General features: G+C 45.4%; 1 protein-coding gene across 1 annotated transcript in view; it reads left to right on the top strand.

Annotated features, from left to right (window-relative positions):
• Nucleotides 1–4,662: 4,662 nt before the first annotated feature.
• SPG7 (SPG7 matrix AAA peptidase subunit, paraplegin) overlaps nucleotides 4,663–21,362 on the top strand; it is a 30,820-nt gene continuing 14,120 nt past the window's right edge. Inside the window, exons 1-9 of the mRNA XM_061477348.1 lie at nucleotides 4,663–5,016; nucleotides 6,552–6,654; nucleotides 7,965–8,054; nucleotides 12,663–12,913; nucleotides 13,897–14,036; nucleotides 15,869–15,971; nucleotides 17,457–17,582; nucleotides 17,908–18,070; nucleotides 18,833–19,006. Coding sequence (XP_061333332.1) covers nucleotides 4,888–5,016; nucleotides 6,552–6,654; nucleotides 7,965–8,054; nucleotides 12,663–12,913; nucleotides 13,897–14,036; nucleotides 15,869–15,971; nucleotides 17,457–17,582; nucleotides 17,908–18,070; nucleotides 18,833–19,006 — 1,279 coding nt within the window. The 5' untranslated portion in view covers nucleotides 4,663–4,887. The remainder of the gene's footprint in view (nucleotides 5,017–6,551; nucleotides 6,655–7,964; nucleotides 8,055–12,662; nucleotides 12,914–13,896; nucleotides 14,037–15,868; nucleotides 15,972–17,456; nucleotides 17,583–17,907; nucleotides 18,071–18,832; nucleotides 19,007–21,362) is intronic.

The raw sequence follows: 21,362 nt of genomic DNA, 5'->3' as shown, positions 1-21,362 counted from the left end.
CTCTGGTGCTCCCCCACACCCTCAGCCTGATCAGGCAGCAGTGGTTTTGGACCCCTCAAAGCTCAAGTGCTGCTCTTGTAATATGTATTTGCATGGTTCTTTGCAGGACCCTATGCCCTTGTGAATAGTAAGTCCAGGGAGCTTTGGGCCTTCTGCATCCCTAGAGAAGGATGTTTTCTGAGGGTAGTGGTCCCCTGCTGCTGGATAAATGCCTCATATTGATGTTCTAGGTGTGACCTCATGACAGTCCTGTTATAATTACTGCTTTTATGATTCCTAATGACAGGCTTTAGGTTTCTTAGCCTGCTTATGGATTTCAGGGGTGTGGAGTGACAGTTGCTCACTTGAAGCTTACTGACCTCCTCCAGCCTGCAAGGTTTGGAGATGACTTCAGCACACAGATTCCTGGGCTTCTCCTGTGCTCTGCACGCTCCAGGAGCCCTCCAGGGAGTGTGCTCCTGTGGAGCAATCTGCTCATTCATGGCCTTTGAATCACAAACAAGCAGTTTCCCTCCTCCTGCTCTACCACTGCAAGCCAAGCTGAGAAGTACCCATCTCACTTCTCTCAGTGTTGCTCCTTCTTGTGTTGACTTTGCTTTTCTAGCGATTCGTAAGCCATGGCTGGCAGACGGTTCGGTCACTGCTGCTCTACGGCTGATTCCCTCTGATCCCCTGCCTATGGCCATCTGTCACCTTCCTATGTTAAACTCCCCGGTCTTTAGAGGTGACTCGAAGATAAGTTTGTATCCCAGCACTGCTTCCCAGTTATGCCTTATGCCTGCCAGCTGCCTCACCATGGGGTTGGGGTGTCCTCCTTGCCCCGAGGGAGGAGCAGGGTTAAGTGCCATGCTGTCCTCTGCATGCAAGATCAGCATGTTGGGATGTGGGTGTGCCAGTGGCAGTGATCCCAAGCTGTTCCTGGAGGAATAGGTGTGATGGTTTTGGAGTGGCTCATATGAAGAGGCTACTTGCTGAACAGATCTTTACATGGTGAGGGGTTTCACTGTGCTTGAGGGACAAGAAGTATGGCCTTTTAAGCATGGCTTTTATTTCTGAGCCTGAGGCTTTCCTGGATGCTTGGCCTTGCTTTGCAGAAGGGGAGCATCTATCCCATGACCTTGACATGTCATCTGCAAAGAAGACATCTAAAGAAAATATATCTGGTACATGAGAGGTGCAAGCTGCTGAAGGGTGCTGGAACCACTGGGGCTGTGTTTTTTTGTCCTGCCGCAGAGGCAGCCTGGCTTCTGCTGCTGGGGAGGGTAACAGCATTTTTTCATTCTGAATGTCTGAATTTACTTTCTAGCACCTTCAGCTCTACATTTAACCCATTGATTCATTATGGATGTGAAGTCTGTGGATGGTGCAGTGGCTGCCTGACACCATGTATCCTTTCTTTCAGTTTGCAGAGTGCTGTGTTGAAATGAGCTGGAGCCAAGATGGAGGGATTTATGGCATTCTACAAAGAGCTTCCTGAGACTCTGGGGCAGGAAAAAGGGCAGGAAGACTGTCTTACAGGGACATGGAAGTAAGAGATGTGGGTTCTCCAATGTAGCAGAGCTGAGAGCTGTGCTGGCTCAGGAAATGGGTATCTCTTGGCCTGAAAAACACAGGATGGGGTTGCTAATGCTGCTTCCTGTCCCTAACCTGCTCAGGAGATAAACCAGGGATTTCAGACTCCAATCCAGCACCCTTCCCCAGTAGTAAGTAAATACACGTGGTATTACTGAGTGATGTCACAGCTGGAGTACATCCCAGTGAGGCCAAGCCTGGATCAGGTTATATCTCTCTTCTCAGAGCACTGGCTTACTCCCAAAGGAGCATATTGCCAGTCCAAGGGCAGTGACTGAAGCCACCTTCCCCAAGGTCATCTCTCGCACACACAGAGAGGACAGTGCTCACTTCCGCATACACAGCCTGAGCTGCCCATGCAGAAGTCACAGTGTGGCCACGGCAGGTGCTGTCTGCACACAGGGCAAAACCTCCTGACACTTCTGGTGACCCTTTGTTTTGGCACCAGCAAGGTGAAGAATGCCAGGTTCCCTTCAAGGCACAGCACGAAAGGAGGAATAGGAGTCATGTCAACTCCAGCTACATGGTGGGTCTGTAAATAGCCGTATTTCATTTGTTCCTGTGGTTATATGAACATACATAACCTCAGTATGTACGGTTTTGTCACATCAAGGCAGCAGCTTCTGCTAGGAGCATCACAACAACAGCCCAGCTGCCCTGTAGCCCTGAAATGCAGCGTGTTCCAGTCAGCGAGCCCACCCAGATGCAGCTGGGGGTTGCCTGTGCTAGGCATTGGACCCTTTCAGCTTTCCTTGCCTTCCATCATTAAATGGGTCCAATTTTGTCTTCACTGAGGCAAAGCTGTAAGGCAGGCATCACGAAACCCATTTGGCTCAATCTTGGGTCAGAATGGTAGAAGTCAGGGAAGCCCTGTCTAAGCAAACTGTACTTTCACCTTCTAATCAGGCTGTAATTCCCTTTAAAAGATGCAACTCTTTAAAAATAGATTAAGCCTCATTAGCAATAGGTCTGCTCAGAAAATGGATGGAAGCAAGGTGTGACATGCCTTGAGTGAAGCAGAGCTAGGGGTGTGCATACTGCTGGGCCCCACAGCCGCTTGGTCCCTTATGTGCTTCTCCAAGGTTGCTCTATGCCCAGTGGAGAGCCTGCACCTCTGTGCCTGTGCTAGAGGGCACAGCATTTCCAAACGAGCCCTTTCCTCCTGCAGACATAGCTGAGGCACAAATACCCCCACACGGATCCTTCTGCAAGGTGGGTGCAGACATGACACTCGTCTCGGTAGCAGCCACCCAGCGAAGCAGGCTGTTGTGCATGGGTGGTATAGAACAAAGACCTTGTGCTGTGCCCATGTCTGCTCTCAGCCAGAGCTGCTTCTCCTGTCCTTCCCCGACCTACTCACTTATGGTCACTGCAGCACCAGCTCGGTCTGTCCAGCCATGCCGGGTGGGATCTGTATCTCTATTGTCACCTCCTCACTGATGACACTATGACCAGCCAGTATGGATTAATTGCAACCAGTTTAATTCTGTGTCTGTAAATTAAGCTGTTTGACGATTAAGCCAATGATACAAAGAGACTTCCAGGAGTGAGGAGGACATTAACATGCTATTAGATCTTGCTGGTAGAAGGTTTACTTAGACACATCCCAGGGGGCAGATGACAATTAACATCCTAAGAGACTCTTCTAGAAAGAGGATGCTAATTCAGACCCGCTGGGAAGGGACATAATTATTTATTATTATTATATGTAGCCCTGCAACCTCCCATTCAAGAATGCCTGAGATACTTGAGGACAGGTAAGTTAGGAGAACTAACAACAGCGAGGAACCCAAAAGTTGTCCCTGAGGCGTGTGAGGGGAGAAACATGGAGAGGAATGAGGGAGAAAAAGCTGCAGAAACCATCCTGTTCAGCGAGGCAGAAGGAACTATTCTATGATTCTATGATTTCATGAAGCGCATCAAAGGACTTGGGCAGGAGAGATCAGACCTGCTAGCCTTACAAACAGAATATTCATTTCAGTAGAGCAAGAAGGGTGTAACTGTGGTAGGAGGGAGGTGATGGCTCTGAAATGCCTTCCTGCCCCAAAGAAACACTCAGCAGAGCACATTGAGGCCACCCACTCAGCGGTGCACAACTAGTGCAAAACAGGAAGAGATTACACAAGATTTAGGATCAGGGACTTAAAATACAATGACCTTTATGGTCTCTGTACACAGGGAACTTAACACAACTCATAACCTTGACACACTCTGGTGTAATGCTTGAGGGGAGGTGAGCGGTCCACCCCTGTTACAACCACACACCTGCACCAAAACAATTTCAAACACAGGGTAATGGGTGCATTGTAGCTTCGCCACGCTGATTTGTCAAACACATTGTAATGGCTTTTCCACGGAAGAGAGATCACAGGAGCCAGCTAACCTGCCTGGCAAAGAGCAAACACATTGTTGTACATGTATATTTGTTCTCTCATTTCACTTCTGAGAGTACTTGATAATCCATCATGCTCAGCTGCAGATTATTAAATGCTGTTTTCTATCAGAGCTAATTTATACCTTGAGTTCAGAAGGGGAGTTTTCCTCAGCAACAGCTGCACAGGGAGGCAGCGGGCCTCTTTCCTCTGTCATGAATCTAGGATTGCAGAGGTCATTTCTTTGTTCTCTTTCCAGCCGTTACAATTATGTGGGACATGATGTTAAGAGTGATAAAAAACCCAGAACGGGGCTCGCTGCGTACTCCCTGCTGCTTTAATGCAGTGCCAGGTCTCCCTCCCCGCCTGCCACAACCCCGCTCTCCCGTGCCTGCAGGAGCCTGCTTACTCCTCCTAGCTGTTGGTCCTCCTCCATGCCTAAATCTGCGGGAGCGGCCTGGGGACCTGCCTGCGCTGCGGGAACCAGACTGCTCCAGGGGGACTGGCCAGGCAGACCTTGGCCTGGGGCTCACCTGCAGAGGGCAGCCCGCCTTGGGACGCGCCTGGCCAAGCCCGGGCAGCCGAGACCGGGACTGCGGCCGCTCCGCGGGGCCCCCGCCCGGGGCCGGGCCTCTCGCAAGGGGCCGCAGCCACCGGGACTCCCCGTTGCTGTGGTAACGGCTCGGGCCGTCCCGGCAGACCCCGCGCGGCGGCGGCCGGGGGCGGGGCCAGCGCTCAGACCGCCATCTTAAGGCATGGCACTGCTCTCGCCATCGGCCCCTTTCCAAGATGGCCGCCCGCTTATCAGCGGTCACTTCCGTGCCCAGTGAGGCCTCCGGTTCCCGGTGCGGCGGCGAGCGCAGCGGCCCGCGGCTCCTCGGTGCCCGTTAGCTGCTGCCGCTCCTCGGAGGTCTGCAAGGCAGAGTGGGACAGCCGGCGAGTCATGGTGTTGCGGCTGCTCCTGCTCCGGGGGCGCTGCTGGCGGCGGCCTGCCCCGCCGCCCGCCCCGGCCTGGGCCTGGGCTCGCCCGCGGCCCGGTGGCTCTGCCCTCGGCGCAGGTCGAGGCCTGCAGGTAACGGGCGGCGGAGCGGGGTGGGCTGGCCGCGGGGCGGAGCTTGCGGAAGCGGCGGAGGGTGCAGCGCCGGTTACCGGGGAGGGTCGTGCTGGAGCAGCCCGGGGCCGCCGCCCCCCTCCCTTGGGCAGTGTCCCTCTGAGGTGGGACTGGGAGCACCGGAGGAGGAGGCGAACGGGCAGGGGGGAGCTGGCTTAGCCCACCGGCTCCATGTGTGAACGGACTCTTGCTCCAAGCAGGGCTTTCCCTAATGGGTGTCTCGGGCTGGACCCTCCCGAAGGTCCGTTGTGGCAGTGCATTGTAACAGTAACACGGGGGAAAACTGGTATGGGGATAGCATGTAGGCTGTTGTATGCAATAAAACGTTGATTAAAAGGTTTTTTTTTCTCCAATTTTAATCGTGCCGACTCTTTGCATCACTCATGCACACCGCATTGGTGTGCCCCACGATGTGTTTTCCCCATTTTGCTGTGCTCTTGGTATCACAGGTCCCTCTAGCTTAGCCCTTAAAACAGAAGGCAAGGCTCTCGTTTAAACAAGGCCTCCAACACAGAATCATAGAATAGTTAGGGTTGGAAGGGGCCTTGAGATCATCTAGTTCTAGCCCCCCTGCCATGGGCAGGGACACCTCACATGGAAACATGTCACTCAAGGCTCTGTCCCACCTGGCCCTGAACACGAGTGAGAACTTACTTGTGAGTTTTTCTGCAGTGCAGTGAAAAAGTACTGGCCATCTAAGCAGGCAGTGGAGGAAGAACAATTGAAGGACTGTTTTTGAATCATGCCAGGGTTTTTCTGTTGTCAAAATTAGTCTTAGCTGTTCTATTCTAAAAGGTATCCATACCAAGAGGTCACCATCTTAAGCCAGCAAAAGCTGTGTTGTTGCTTTCCAGCAAGTCGGGGAAAAAGGGTGAGGGATTTTGGCCTAGTTAGTGCTTCTCTCTGTTTTGCTGCACAGAAACTTGTGCCTGTGCAATAGAGGGGTGGTGGGACAGGGAATCACACATCAGAGAACGTGATAGGCTTGTGTACAGTGAGAGCATTAGTAAATGTTAGTTCAGATGTTGAGAAGTTGCCCTTAAGCGTGAGTATCGACTACAGGATTACTGCCGAATTACTGTGGGGAAATGGCTGTGTTGTCCTTCCTGCTGTGGAGCAGGGTAAAAAGTACTGGTGCTTAAGATTTCCGCTTTGTGGGAGGGTATCTCTGCATTTTAAGAACTGACTTTCAACATATCATTACAATGAAGAACAGAGCCACAGGAAGGAGAAGATAAAATTTTAAAGTGTTTTGAGTGTATGTTCCTAGTTACACATGTGCTTTTCTTTTAAACTGGGTTATAAACAACATCTTCACAGTCACATGGCAAGCGTACAGCACAGCTAGATGTAATATTAAGGTCTCCTAGCTGATGGTCCTGCAACTTACCCACAGTATTTTCATGTTTAGGAGTGTTAGTCTTGAAGAGTATATAAAGGTTAAGCAGTCACACTGCTTTTCCAATAGTTTGCTTTTTGTTTTTCTTCTTTCTCAGAGCCTTCTGTCACCAACACGCTTCCCCATGTGTCAGGGTCTTGGTGGAGTCCTGGTGAAGCAACACATAATTCGTGATCCAGTCCGGCTTCGGAATTTCTTAGGTGAGTCCCAAAAAGCAACTGTACAGGTGGAGGAGGTGAAAAGGTCATACTCCGTGAGAGTATTGACTTTTCCTTACCTTCACTGCCTGTGTTACTGAAATAAAGCTGTTCTGTTCTTGGCTTTGGGAGCTGTGTGAATTTTACAGAGGTTCTAGGTTTTTGTTTGGTGACAGGGACGAACAATGGCACTTTTCCACAAGGAGCTCTGTGATTAAGGAAGCACTTGAGTCAGTAGACCTAAAAGCTAATTTAAAAACTGCAGATTTTAAAGTAGAGAATCTTTCTTTGCCTCATTAGCAAAGCCTAAGACGAAAATGTCATTCACCTTTTTCAGAAGTCATATTGTAGGACCTTGCTTGAAAGCCTTTCACAGGAGCAAGTTGAAAGTGTATGTTAGAAAAAGTTACCTGAATTCTTAGAGCAAAAGCACAGTAAGGTGGAACAAAGGCAATTACTCTTCTTCCTGCCCTCTTCAGATTGCAAAGATGAGTTTGCTACTGCCTTTGAGATTTGAACAAAACTGGTCACAGCTGTGCTGGCCAGTGTGGGCCCACTGAGCTTGGGCTGCTCCACCTTTGAGAGGGCTAGAGGTTTTAAGTTAAAATATATGCATAATCTTTCAAATGACAGTGAATCCCTCTAGTAGAAGTAGCAGTGGACAAGCAGTTCCAATTTCTGGGCCTACTCCTTTTTCTGGAGTCTTCATGAAAGGACCATGGGAAGTGGAAACTACTGTCGTCAAGTCAGTTGTCTGGCTTCTCAACTTCTTGTATTTCTGGTGAAAAAGCCTTAGCTGGGCTTAAACCACAGTGGCAGCAACTGTGAGTGTTACTGTTTGAAGCATTACCTTTTTTGCTTTTATTAGAGTATCCTATCAGCATTTACTGAGAAACCTGCATTTAAGTCCAGTATATATATTTCCTGTAATAGGTATCTACAGTTCATAGCGTGAGGCTGTTCTTGACTCATACCAATGTTAACTATGGTTTGGGAATTGTGTACAAGTTCCAGCTCAGAAGAAATTTCTCCAAATTATTATCTTTGCTCCATTAAAATAATCTCTGAACAAAGCAATTTCTTACTGGATTGTCAAGAAATATATATGAGGAAAGTGACAGTCTGTCCTTGTAGTGACTATTTCTGATGAGCATGTCTTGTTTCCTTGGCACAGGAGCAAAACTGTGTTATTGGGTGGACACGGAGCTCGGCTTTCTCTGCACTTGGAGCTCATGTGTTTCTGCTATCCTCAGACCCCCTCACTGTCTCCTGAGGTCTGCTGGTAGTAACAACTTAACTCTGCTTTCCTGTAGGTAGCACTTACTGGTTTACTACTTCAAGCTGTCGGGGAAGTAACCAGAAGAATGGAGGATTCAAAAAGAAATCTCCACAGGAGGATGATGGTATGTATGTGCCAAAAAGATATTTAATGAAACAAGTAGTATGTATCAGGGTAAGGGTAGACAGCACGGAAGGCCTTAATGCCTCAGTCTCTGGGTACTAGAAGCCTGTAACTTACCATTTCTAACCAAGTTTGAAGGGGTGTTTTTTCTTAGGGGTTGGAATACTAAGATTTAAATACAGAGCATGAAACTGCATCTGTGCTGCTTTGCATCCTATGCAAATAACTTCATTTATGTGTGCCTTACTTGTGCTGCTTTGCAGAGGGGAAAAGGAGCATTAACTGAGTTTTGGTTTGGAGGTTTTGTTATGCAGCATTTTGACTTAAACTTATTTTAACTAAATAAAGTTCTTTAAGTTGGATCCTGGCTTGGCATTGTTTATTTGTTTTTTTAATAATTTCATTTATCTTCATTGTGGATATGTCTCTAGTGGTTTACAGAGGTTAAAGTTAAAATTAAATACCTTAAAGATTTCTTAGCTGTGATAATGGCACTTGCTGAGAATTTTTCTTTCTTGTTTTTCAAATCAGCCTTTCTAGATACTGTTTTTTGTGCATCTCATACTGCCTAAGCCCCAGGCATTCCACTGTACAGGACTTCTTGAAAATGAGGTTTACCTCACTAAATGTGTCTTGGAGCCTAGACATCTATGTGGTGTGCCAGATTATGTTGAGAAGTAGAGGGGTGCTCTCTCTGTACCTTAAGGAAGTAAAGACTTTAACAGTGCTAATGGTGAGGGTGCAGGGGAATAAATTCAGTGTACCAGGCAAAAACCTTGTGTAACTTCTGACAGGCAGTGTTTTGATCCTTTTAGCAGGCACCATTACCTTCTGCCAGTAGATTTTCACTAAACATCTTTTTCAAATACAAGTGGGTTTGTGGGTGTCCCTTCAGGTCTTGGTGGTGTTTTCAGCTTTCTGCTATTTGTAGATTTACAACAGCTGCATTCTGTTTAAAAAGTGTAATTTGACTCTTCACTGCTATAAAGAAAATTCTTTGCTTTTTTGTGAGTACATGCCTCCCAAGAGCTGCAGTGCAAAGACTCTCTAGCCTCTGGATTAGGCATGTTTTCAGACTCTGGGGTGTAGGTCTTTAGCAGTGAAGATCTCATTCTTCTTTCTTACCAGTAATGCTTGCAGAAGCACAGAGGATCTGAGCGTTTTCCATTTCATTACATTAGTTGATGCTTGCAGGGGCTGGGGATGTCTTGAGTGAGTTTATGGGTGTTTGCTGTGCTGCTTGCTTCCTGGACCTTGAGTGGGGGGTAAACCTGTAGATGGAGGGCTCTAGACCTTAGTACTCTAAGTCGGAAGGCATTAACGTCATGCTTAAGTCACACAGATTGTAGTATAATTTTATAAATTTCATTATAAACTTCCGTCTGAGTATCAGTAAATAATAGAATAGCTTGGCTTTACGTTTGTTGTGCTTAAACATAATGGGTGAATCCTCTTGGCCTGACTAACTTTTGAAATAAAAGCAGCCAGGTGCTGGTGACTTTTAGCCTGACTCATGCCACTGCAGTCTCTTTAAGCCAAGAGTGGCTTTACTCCATGTGATCCATTTCACTGGGCTGAAGCCTTGGATGAGGTGCGAGTGCAGGTGTCGCAGAGTCCTCGTTGAGGAAGTCAGAGCTTAGAGGTTGAGGCCCTTAGTGCTTGCAAGACCACACAGGGTGACTGCGAGCACAGTGCCCTGAAGAACTGTAGCTGTTAAAATTAGCAAACAGTAACATGCCATGTTCAGTGGCCTCTCTTCTCCTGTGATTAATGGATAGCTTGGCTTTGGGAGGTGGAATGCTACCCCATGTCTCCAGGGGAATGCTTGTCTTTGCAGTAATTATTAAAAAGAACTCTTCAAACTGCCACTGCAGCTCTTGCAAGATTTTAATCAGAGAGTTCAGATTTGGGGTTAATGGCAAATCATTGCTTCATGGAGGCTTTTTGAGGCTAAAAAGCTGGAAGTATTCCCACAGCTGTTGCTCGCAAGTGTCACATACAGTTACTGGTTCTCATTTACTGAACATTGTGGGGTAGTTATGGTACAATATGAATGTTGTACTATAAAGATAGTCAGACTTCACATAAGCTTAGAAATAGATTGATTTTATTCTTAATTAAGTGCAGAGTAGAGGAAAGCTTTGCATTGCCTTCTAGTTTTCTAAAAATGATGTCTTTTCCTGACATAATTCAGCTGTAGATTAAAAGTCCTGGACAAGTCCAGTTCCTAGGAACTAGAGAAGTTGTTTGTGCCAAGGTATCTGATGGCCAGCTTTTACCCTGTGGTGATCCTTTTGTGATTGTATCCTTAGTCATGTGTGCTTTAGGACATATTCTATGCCTCCTCACTTTGTCTGAAATTTTAATGCAGAAAATGCTTTAGCAAAAGTTGACTGTGGCATCTCCAAGGAGCTCGCATATTCAGTACTCACTTTCTAAAGTAGCTTCTTTTCTCTGTAGAATCTTTTTATTTAGAACTTGCTCAGTTTTTCAGGATATTGTCCAGACTAAGGCTTCTCACATACTATGTTTTAATTTTCATTAATAAGACTGTAGTGGATGTCATCCTGCGGCTTTGATGAATTGCTTTGTTTTAATAAAGCTGGATCTAGCAGATAAGACAAAAGTGAAGAGATAACATGAAAGAACATCTGAAAAGCTGCATTGTTTCTATTTAAGAACAAGCCTTTCCTGTTAAATGTGGAGCAGGGCTAGGAAACGAGTGAAAAATGATGCTGCGTGTCTGAAGGACAGAGTACTTTTTTTAGCATCTGACTGGGTCATATGTTTGTCCCTTGGTTTTGTTGCAGTGTGTGTAGGGACTAATTGGTGGCTAGTGATAAATGCTAGTGTCAGAGCATTTGTTATGAATTTGTAAATAAATTGAATCTGGGCTGCAGCAGTCAGATGCATTAGCAGTCTAGTGACACAGAATTAATTCATTGCTGGGTGTAGAGCATTATTTATGTATGCCACGTTGCTGGTGATGTTAAATTGTGTATCAAGAGCAAGTGCTAAATTATATATCAAGAACATCCACATCGGGCTGGAAAGAGGAGGAGATATTTGTTGTCATCACAACTCAAATACTAGCTGGCAGTTGACATTGAACTGTGCTGTGGCAGCCCTTTGCAGACCACAGGATTTGAAATTTGCCGATGCAGTGAAAAAAATGTTGGGAGTCTGAATAAAAAAGGTTTGGTGGCAAACGCTTGGAGTAAACCATCCCTTTTTCTCATGTCAGCACTTCAGTATATCACTGGTACAGTAAAGGCTGGGGAATGCACACCTAGCATATGAATCCTTCTGATACAGATCCTTAATGTGGAAAAGTTATCAAAACTTTTTAAACATGGGGTTAGATGTATAGCATGGGAGAAAACCTGTGCAATTTTAAGGCAGTGAGCTTGATTTGTAGTGTATTTATTTCCACAGGTAAGCTGCATATCACGTCTCATGTGCTATTCCAGATTTACTGCAAATGCAGATATATTTTTAGGTACTAGAGACGTCGTTGGTCTTATGATAGAGGGTGACAGCAGATCAGGAGCTCACCAGGAAGCAATTATCTCTTATAATACTGTGCTATGTGATTTACCAGTGACGCTATGAACAGGTTTTACTCCTAATATTTCCCAGTAGATATGTTAGCAACAGCCTGAGGACTGGGCAGAGTAGGAGCATGTTGTATAAAAGTGGGCTGTAGTAGTTCTTGAGTTTGATTTTTAGCAATAAGGGTCCAGCAGCTTTGTTTGGCCTATATCTATGTTAGGCCAGGCAAATGAGGAAGTCTCTCATTTTGAAATAGAATGACATTTGGTGGAATGGTGATGAGACTAGCAGACCGTGACATCTAAAGTCTGCTGACCAGGATTAGACTGCCTTAAAACAGGACACACTGATCAGAACTCTCAAAACATGTCTGAGATTGCTGTCTTTGTATACAATAACTTCTGGGGTTGAGGTTCTCTCTTTGGCTCCCTGAAGCTTCAAATCCTTCTCTTACCTAAGCAACAGTTAAAGCACAAGAGGTGAGGTGATCCTCCATCATCTTCTCTATAATCACACAGTGCCTCACTGCAGCCAGGGGCATTGGGGAATGGCTGAATATAGCCACAGCAATGTGACTCAAGCAGATTTTTTGCTGGTTAGCAGGATGCAGAATTTGTCTCCTTCCAGGCAGTTGTTGAAGTTCACATCTGAGTGCTTCTGCTTTCATAACTTTTGACTTGGTGCTGTTTCATGTGTACAGCTGAGGCCCTGTGGTCTGATGGTCTAGATGCCAGAAGCGTCTGGGAATGCCACATAATCCAAAAAACTGACTCACTTGCATAACCTTGGGCAAGTCAAACAACCTTCATTGTGAGCCAAGCCAGAAACTTGCCTGTGCAATGCAAGTTGGGTGCTGCTTCGAGTCCAGCCCTTCAGGAGAAACCAAACATGCAACAACAACAAAAAAAAACAAAACAAAAAACAAAAACCAAACCAAACAAAAAAAAAATGTGTCAGTCTTTGTTATTTAATTGTTTCTTCTTTGGACCAGAAAGCTCTACAAGTACATGCTCATATCTTTTTTCCTTTTTTCCCTTCTGGTATCTTTTATTTCTAGAGGATGAGAAACGCAGGAAGAAGGAAAATCAAATGCATATTGAACGTTTACGGGCACTCCTCATCCTAACTGTCATAGTGCTGTTGTTTCGATTCATGCTCAGTGAGAACAGAGAAGGGACCAACATTTCCTGGAACTACTTTGTGAATGAGATGCTGGCAAAGGGGGAGGTCCAGAGAATCGAGGTGGTGCCAGAGAGCGATATTGTGGAGGTTTATCTGCACCCAGGAGGAACCCCACATGGACAAGTTGTAAGTCACTTTCTGCAACAGGAATGAGTGATCATAGCTCATACTGTTGAAAGGAATTGAATTAATGAATATATATGTTCTGTAAAACTCTAGCTGGTAAATTTGCACTTCATTATTTTTTCTGTTTTGTTTATTTGAAGTTCAGGGGACTTCTGTTATATCAACCTGGAAATAAGACTTTTAGTTTAAATTGTAAAATTAATTAATAATGATCTGGAAGAAAATCTTACATATGCCTAAAAAGCTGGAAAAAAAACACCAGTTTTTTTCTACTGGCTCAGTCTCGTACATGAGAAAGTGTCTAGAACACTGTAAGATCTAGTTTCAAAAATGTTCTCCTACTTGGATTTTAGTTTCAAGTGTTCTGTCAAACTCCATCAGAATTCCTTCCTGAATCTTTTAAAATAAAGAGAAAGCAGAGTTTGATCTGCTTACTTCCAGAAGTTACCACTAAGAATAATTACAAACTGGCTTGAGAGATTAAAATACTGTTCTGGGATACATCCCATTTTGTTGGGTGATTTATGATCTATTTGCAAACTGCTAGATGAAATTCATTTCTGGTAGACACAGGAAAAAGGTCCAAGAAGTCCAAGTGGAGCACAAGGCTCCTCCTTTCCAGTATGTAGTTTTCTGTTTATTTCTGTATATAGTGTAACATTTTGTCTGAGCCCATGTCAGTATAACTGAGTTTATAATACTAACTCCATCCAGCTTTCTATAAAGTTGTTGCATCTCGTTGTTTCTGGAGAGCTTAGTTCTTGCCTTTTATGCTTTCATGACGTGCTGAAAGTACTTGGTGTTCCCAAGGTCATTTGGAGGCCTAGAGTCAGTTAGCTGCTCATGAGTTCATTGATTCAGTCTCAAAAGGTGTAACATAAGGCTAAATTTTATCTGACTTGTCCATGTTGTGCTTTTCTTCTGCTCACTGCTGTATCCTTATGCTACAACACTGACATGCTGCTTTTATTGCACATCCCCAGAATGTTACCCTGTTGTACACAATGCGGGTGGCAAACATTGACAAATTTGAAGAGAAGCTGAGAGCTGTGGAGGATGAGCTGAATATTGATGAGAGAGAGAGAATCCCCATTTCCTACAAACATCCTGGCTTTTATGGAAAGTATGATACAAATTTGTGCTTACTGTCAATCATAGATTGGTGGCAACGTCCCTCACTTGGAGAGGAAACTCGCGTTCAACTTAATGTTTTTATATAAACATAGAACTAAAAAGTGGTCTCCATTCGAAGCACTTAGGCAGCCTTTCAGAAATAGGCATGTTCTTAGATGTACCTTAATATTTCAGAAATGAAGGTCCCAAGAAGGTGTCTGGAAGTGCAGCATGCAGCAGACCAAAATGTTTCAGGTCAGCATCAGCAAGTCTGAGTAAAGTCTGTGTTCTTGCACAGCTGAGCACATCTTGTCCTCACAATCAGTTTTTCAAGTGCAGAGTGTGGTAGCCACCATGACTCAACAAGTGATGTTACACCCTGGTCGGTGGAGAATGGTGGTGGTGCGGCAAGCCTTCCCCCTATTCAAATTCTTCAAGGGAGGCCTGTGGTGGCTCTTCAGTCTGTAAAAATAAACACCTAGTTTTGGCCTGCTTCTGCAGCAGCTGTAGATCAGAGGATGGCCTGCACTGTGCTCGCTCCAGCTGTGAGCCACATACTGAGCAGAGCAGCTTTGATGCATATGAAATCTCAATGAGGGGAGTTCTTCTGTTAAACTTACAGCCCGTTTCTGTTACCTGAAACTTGGCTTAAAATAAAAAAGAGCTCAAAGCTTCTAATTTTGAAAAACCTATAATGAGAAGAGGAGGGAAGATAGAATAGGAAAGGAAGAAAGAATAGGGAAGGAAGAAAGAAGAACAGAGACTGGAGCACCTCTTCTGCAAGCCTGAGAGAGCCACAGTTCTTCAGCCTGGAGAAGAGAAGGCTCCTGAAGGGGAGACCTTAGAGCAGCTCCAGTGCCTGAAGGGGCTGCAGGAAAGCTGGAGAGGGGCTTGGGACAAGGGCCTGTAGGGACAGGCCAAGGGGAATGGCTTTAACCTGCCCAAGGGGAGATTGAGAGGAGCTCTTAGGCAGAAGCTCTTCCCTGTGAGGGTGCTGAGGCGCTGGCACAGGGTGCCCAGAGGAGCTGTTGCTGCCCCATCCCTGACAGTGTTCAAGGCCAGGTTGGACACAGGGGCTTGGAGCCACCTGGTCCAATGGAAGGTGTCCCTGTCCATGGCATGGGATTGGAACTGGATGAGCTTTAAGGGTCCCTTCCAACCCAGCCAGCCTGTGATTCTATAAACATCTGTCAAAATATTATACATAACTGGCTAGCCTTTATTCTGTGCTTTTATATGATGTACTAATGTTGTATTATACAGAAGTTTGAAAAAATAGGCAAGTTCTGAATTTCGACTAAAGGTCTCGTACTGCACAATCAATTTAAGGTTTATCTTCATATAAACCTTGTCTTATAAATGTGCAAATGCTGTTCAGAGGGCAAGTAACTAGACAAAATTCAGTCCAGGTATCCATTCATACACAAACAAGAAGTTTCAGATTTTGGGAAGGTGTCTGGGAGGAATAATTACACACACTGACCATCCCATCTACAGTGGGAAAGCCACTGTCTCCAAACCCTGTAAGATGACACCCTCTGCATGGTGCACCAGGAGGTGACCCGGCCATCTCTCAGGTGTGGCAACACAGCTGTAAGCAGTAGTTGCCAGTGTCCTCTGCTTAACTTTTTAGGCTAATTGTTTGGGGTTTGGGTTTATATACACACACACACATATATAAAAAAAACTGTAAAGGTTCCATTTTCTTAGTTAGGTCTGTGCATTGCTGCATTGCCTAAATGTCAGGACCTTTAAAATACTGCAAATAGCTATGTTGAGTAATACTTAGCAAGTTGTGGGCAAACACTTCAATTTGTACCTGTCTTGCTTTTGTCCTTTTAGTGATGTCATTTCCCTGATAGTGACACTTGTAGCTGTGTCCATGCTGTGGAGCATCTTCCGCCTCATTAGGGTTGCCGGACGGGTAGGAGGATTCAACGCCTTTGTGAGTATCCTAGATCTTGATGTTGTTTTGTAGCCTGTGGATACTCTTCTCTTCCCCTTCCCCAGCAAAGTCAATGCAGAATGAGGATTAACTGGTGCCAAGGACTCTCCATTCTTGACACATCTTGCTGACCCGATCATCTGACTAGCTTGTATGGTAACTGGCCGTAGCTGAGGCCCTTTCTTTCCCCAGTGGCAGGAAGGGCTGAGCTCAGTAAATTTGCAGTCCAGTTTGCTCTGCTGTTTTCAAAGCTTGCTAATGAGTTGCAGCTGCAGATGGTGTTTTTCACTGGGTCCTGCCAATATGCCTCCCATACAGCCAGAAGTAGGAATTGCTGCTTTCTGCAAAATGAGTTCTCAATTTATAAAATATGTTCAGATTCTGGATTTCATTATGTGTTGGCCTGTTCTGCTCATGCCACATGCCTCACTTGCAACATCAGTCAAATCCTCCTCCTCCCCTCTTCCACCCTTGGCTGGATCAGCTGATAAAACTCTGTAGAAGTCAGCCTGGGGTGCACCGTCTTTGACCACAGGGATTTGGGGATGAAAATACAGTGAATTTAATCCCTTGTTAGATTTCCCACTCAGCCTCCTCGGCAGTTCTCTTCTGGCTGTGGGATTCTCTTTACACAAAGGGATACAGCTGCTCAGAGAATATTTTAAAGAAGTGTTGAGTAATTAGGGCCTTGAGGGTTAGATTCTATCATTGCATACATGGGGACATCTAGGCCCCTGCATGTTTAACTCTTCTTTTGAATAAGCTGATATTTCTGAAGCCTGAGAAACTATGAACTTTCTTCACAAAGAAAAAAAATCCAAAGTAGCATTTTTCAGTGGAACATACTGAGCAGTTACTAGTAGAGTGTTGAACTAAATTCTTGTTTTGACTCTGTGGTGTGACACGCACCAGGAGGCTGAAATGTGGTGTCTAATGTTAAATTTGAGAACCTACAGTTCTGTCCTGGGTTGTGTTTCAGGAACAACTAGTGGCAGCATTGGACAAGGGTGCAAAGTGTTTATATGTGTTTACAAGACAGTATTGGTAATTATTTACCACTGACAGCTGTTTACCATCAATACATACTCCTCAAAACTGTACCACTCCCATGTGTGTTAAGTATCAGAGCGTTTAGAAACTGGGGAGAATATACCAGATAAGGTTTTTGGACATTCTGCATGTTTGTAAGAATTATCCCTGCCTGATCTATCTAGAGTTTGAGCTGGATTGTGTTGGGACTATTACTGCAGGTTTATTCTCGTAACAACAACTTGGATAAATAAAGTTTGAGTCAGCAGTCTGGCTGTGAAGTGTTTCCAGAGCAAAAGTGGGTAAACTAGCAACATGTTGGTGGGCATTTTAGTGTTTTGTTGTAGGGGCAGCTTATACCTGTGCTGTCTCCCAAAGCAGAGCAGACAGCCTTTCCAGACTGTTGCCTTATCCAAAGTCGGAGTAAATCCTCAGTAGTTGTTTTGCCTTCCACAGAACCAGTTGAAAATGGCTCGTTTCACCATTGTGGATGGAAAGTCAGGAAAAGGGATTGGCTTCAAGGATGTGGCAGGAATGCATGAGGCAAAAATGGAAGTCAAGGAATTTGTGGACTACTTAAAGGTAGGTACAAGTAGAACAATGTAAGTGCTTACTACCCGTCTTCTGGGGTAGATGGCTCTATATTCCTCTTTCCTCTCTTCATCCTTCATGATACAGTTTAAATAAGCCTGTGTTTCAATAATCTGACGGCTTTTTGTGTTGTGATCAGCATGACTCAAATCTCTGTATTTCCACTTCCGTAACAGGAATGCAGATGTAGCTGCTCTCATTAGCAGCTCAGAGTTGTTCAGGCCAAAAACAGTATCAGGAAGCTCTGGGAGGGTGTATTCTTGTGCAAATGTTCCATGTGAGCTGTGAATCTGACAGAGCTGTGTTGTTCTTGCAGAACCCTGAGCGTTACCTGCAGCTTGGGGCTAAAGTGCCCAAGGGAGCCTTGTTACTTGGACCGCCAGGCTGTGGAAAGACATTGCTGGCAAAGGCAGTGGCTACAGAAGCACAGGTGCCATTTTTGGCTATGGCAGGCTCTGAGTTTGTGGAGGTGATAGGAGGTAAGCTTCTTGGGAGGAAGGGTGTGGAGGTTACTTGGTCTGTTAGGCAGTTGGAGGGTGCTGGAAGGGCCTGTTGCACAGGACAGAGTTTTAGCCTATCTTTGCATGTGGAGGATAGGTTTGATACCTTTCCTGAAAATACAAAAGGTGTTCAGTGACAGAGCATATTTAATTCTGCATTATCTAAAATGCATGCCCTCTGAATTGCTAGAGCCTTTTTTCTGACAGTGTGAAGCCATGGTTCTTCACCTGAAAGCATTATCTCTGACTTCCCTGTAACTATTATTAAAGCTATTGACTGAGGCTTCCTTCCTTGTATGAGAACGCTAATGGATTTTCTGCTTCTCCCTCCTGTTGGGGAAAGTACAGTGTTTTTGTGCCATGGGATTTCTATCTTTCTCCTTTTCTTCCTTCCTCCCAGATCTCTTGAGACCTGACAAGGGTCAGTGTGCAGGAAAATGCTGAATATTTCTGGTTCTGACCTGTGGAAGAAACAGGAGTTCATCTTAGGAGCTGGCAGTGGTGTTCTTACAGCAGCTATAGGAGTCCCTGCAGTTCTAGGAGTTCTAGGAGGAGCTGTGCGGAAGGACTAAGCAAATGAGTTCTGTGGCTATTTCTTTGTGCCAGGAGTGTTGAGAGAGGGACTGTCATACCGAGGGCTTGCCCAGTGCCAAATGTCTCACTGGGGGCCAGGAATGCTGCTCTCTAGCTTTGCTAACAATTTTAGCTACAAGGATTATTTCTTCTTCTCTTTCCTTATAGGTCTTGGAGCTGCCAGAGTCAGGAGCCTCTTCAGAGAAGCCCAGGCTCGAGCACCCTGCATTGTGTACATTGATGAAATTGATGCTGTGGGCAAGAAGCGTTCAACCAATATATCTGGTTTTGCCAATGCTGAGGAGGAGCAGACCTTAAACCAGCTGCTGGTGGAAATGGATGGTCAGTATTTCTGTCTGCCTCTCAGCTGGGCCTTCATCACCTTAGAAATCCAAGCTGTTGGCCCGTACATCATCATCCTGCTTCTACTTGCCATGCCTCTTTAGCGTTCTTCTGCTGAAGTCATGACCATTGCATTAAAACAAACTCATTCCCCTTTTCCCTGGGACAAGGCTAACTTGTACTTCGCAGCCAGTTCAGGGCTAAGCCCAGAACTGCAGCTTGATCATATCCTTGCTAAAAAGCTATCTGTATAATAAGTGATAACTGGTTTGGACTGCTGCTAGAGAAGAGGTTGTGGCCCTGAAAGTCAGAAGGTTTTTTCCAATTTGGACGCCAGGGATGCCTTGGCTGGCCTTGCTCTTGTGTCAGAGGTTATCGTATCACTCGCTTGAAGTGGGTCTTTTATCTGTTCTTTCTCCCAGCTGGTTTGCTGAGTACAGATGGAAAGCAGCAGTAAGTGCTGTTCAGCACAGGGTTGGTGGGTGCTGTGTACCCAGTACTTGGTGTATGCAGACCCAGGCTTTCCTGCAGAACCCTTGGTAATCTTAAACACCAGTCTGAACCATGTACCCCACCTTGGGTCCCTTTTCTGAAGACACTGTAGCATATCTCTCTTCATCTGTCCCTTAGGCAGGACTACTCCAGAGCTGATGGTTACTACAAAATTAATTTGCCTCAGGACAGATCTCTTGAGTATGTGCTGTGGCTAAGTTACGGAGATAACCCTCTTGAAATCTAGACATTTATATAGGGTTTTAAGGGTGTGGGGTTAAATACACTAGATTTTAAAACCCAGGAGCCAACTGTTTTTGTGACTGTGCTGAAGACTCTGAGTCAGAACAGAGTGTAGTGTCACGGGCAGAGTGAATTTGCACCAACAGTCGCATATAATATCAACAGCAAATGTGCGTGCAAGATATGGCTGGCAGAGGGCAGCAACCCCAAAGACTCTTACTGCAGTAAATGGCTTCACCTTGAAGAATTACTTAGAGTACTTGGGAAACAAAAGAAAATTAATTGGCAGCAAGGGCACTGCTGTCTGTAGAGTAACATTTAGGTCCAGCTGCCCATTAAATGTTGTTAGATACTTGATGTATTCCATCTAAGACAGGTAGTGGTTTAAAGCCTGTTAGGGTTTAAAGTTCAGTTGTCCCAGAGGGCCATAAGCAATGTAATACACAATTCTCACGTCCTTTGACTTATTCTCATGCGGTCTGCCTGACTACAGGATCCCTAATCTAAACTGGGAGAGAGAAGCTTTGCAAACAAATCCTGGTTTGATGCCACAGTTCTGTATGGCTTCTGGCTGCACTGGAATCAGCCGTTTTCTCAGATACTTTCACATGAGTGCCAAAAGGAGTGATCCTTTTGCTGTTCTTAGTCATAACTCTGTCAGAGCCTGCAGCACTGACCCAACTTGCAGTGTTTCTGTTGCTAAATCTTATTATTGCAGAGCAGGGCCAGAAACAACTACCTACCTGCCCATAAGGGAGTGTTTTTTGTCAGTCTGCTGTTTGGTGGAACAGAGCCACCTTTTCCCTTGGCTGTAACTGTGACACTTGTTGTGTCATCACACCCTTTATATGAAAAATCAAAGGTTCTTCTGCACTAAAAGCATCCCACATTCTCCAGACTTTGTTAAAGAAGTTGAAACTGCTTGCTTTTTCACTGAGCATTTGCAGTATAATGGGGGTGTGCCCTACTGAAGAGCATGTCCCGCAGTTCAGCAGCAAGGCTGCCTTCTGGAGAGTGCTCAGGAGTCAACCCTCCCTTTTCAAGGAGAGAAGATGGGACTTGTAAAATGCTTTCAGGAAATGGTAGATGTTCCTCCATACTGTACACAAGATGATCTGTAATTCTGGATCTCTGCCCTTGCTGCAGAAGGAGGAGAAATTGTAAGCAGGAGCACAGCATGGTACAGACAGGGTAGAGCGGTCCTGCTGTAGAGAGACTCTTCAGGCCTCTCTCTGCTTCAGCACAGGTGCCAAGAAGTTTTTGAAGGAGGAATCAGCTTTAAGTAGATCCTAAACAGCCAGACAGAAGTTTGGTTATCAGAGGAATGTGCTTGAAACACACAATGCTGCATAAGTACCAGGAATCACCTTAAATACGTATGTGCACTTCCCTGGAACTTTGCACTTGCACGATCTTAGGCAACTTGGCCAAGCATGCAGATATGCTTGGAGTGAATATAACTGTTTACAGCTGTATCTGTACAGTGGATGTTCTCAACAGAAAAGTCCAGTTAGTAACACACTGAACAGCAATCCTGGCGTGGTGGGTTTTTCTTTTCTCCTGACAGTTGTAGGGTGAGCTGGCAGCAGCTTAACACTGAATTAAATGGAAGCCCATGTGT

Source organism: Pezoporus flaviventris, unplaced genomic scaffold (genome assembly GCF_033815535.1).
Source record: "Pezoporus flaviventris isolate CSIRO_AGI_PZ_B2104156 unplaced genomic scaffold, CSIRO_AGI_Pfla_v1 ptg000105l, whole genome shotgun sequence".
In the NCBI taxonomy this organism is placed as follows: domain Eukaryota; kingdom Metazoa; phylum Chordata; class Aves; order Psittaciformes; family Psittacidae; genus Pezoporus; species Pezoporus flaviventris.
The sequence above is the reverse complement of the archived record's forward strand: the minus strand, read 5'-3'. Positions and strand labels throughout refer to the sequence as shown.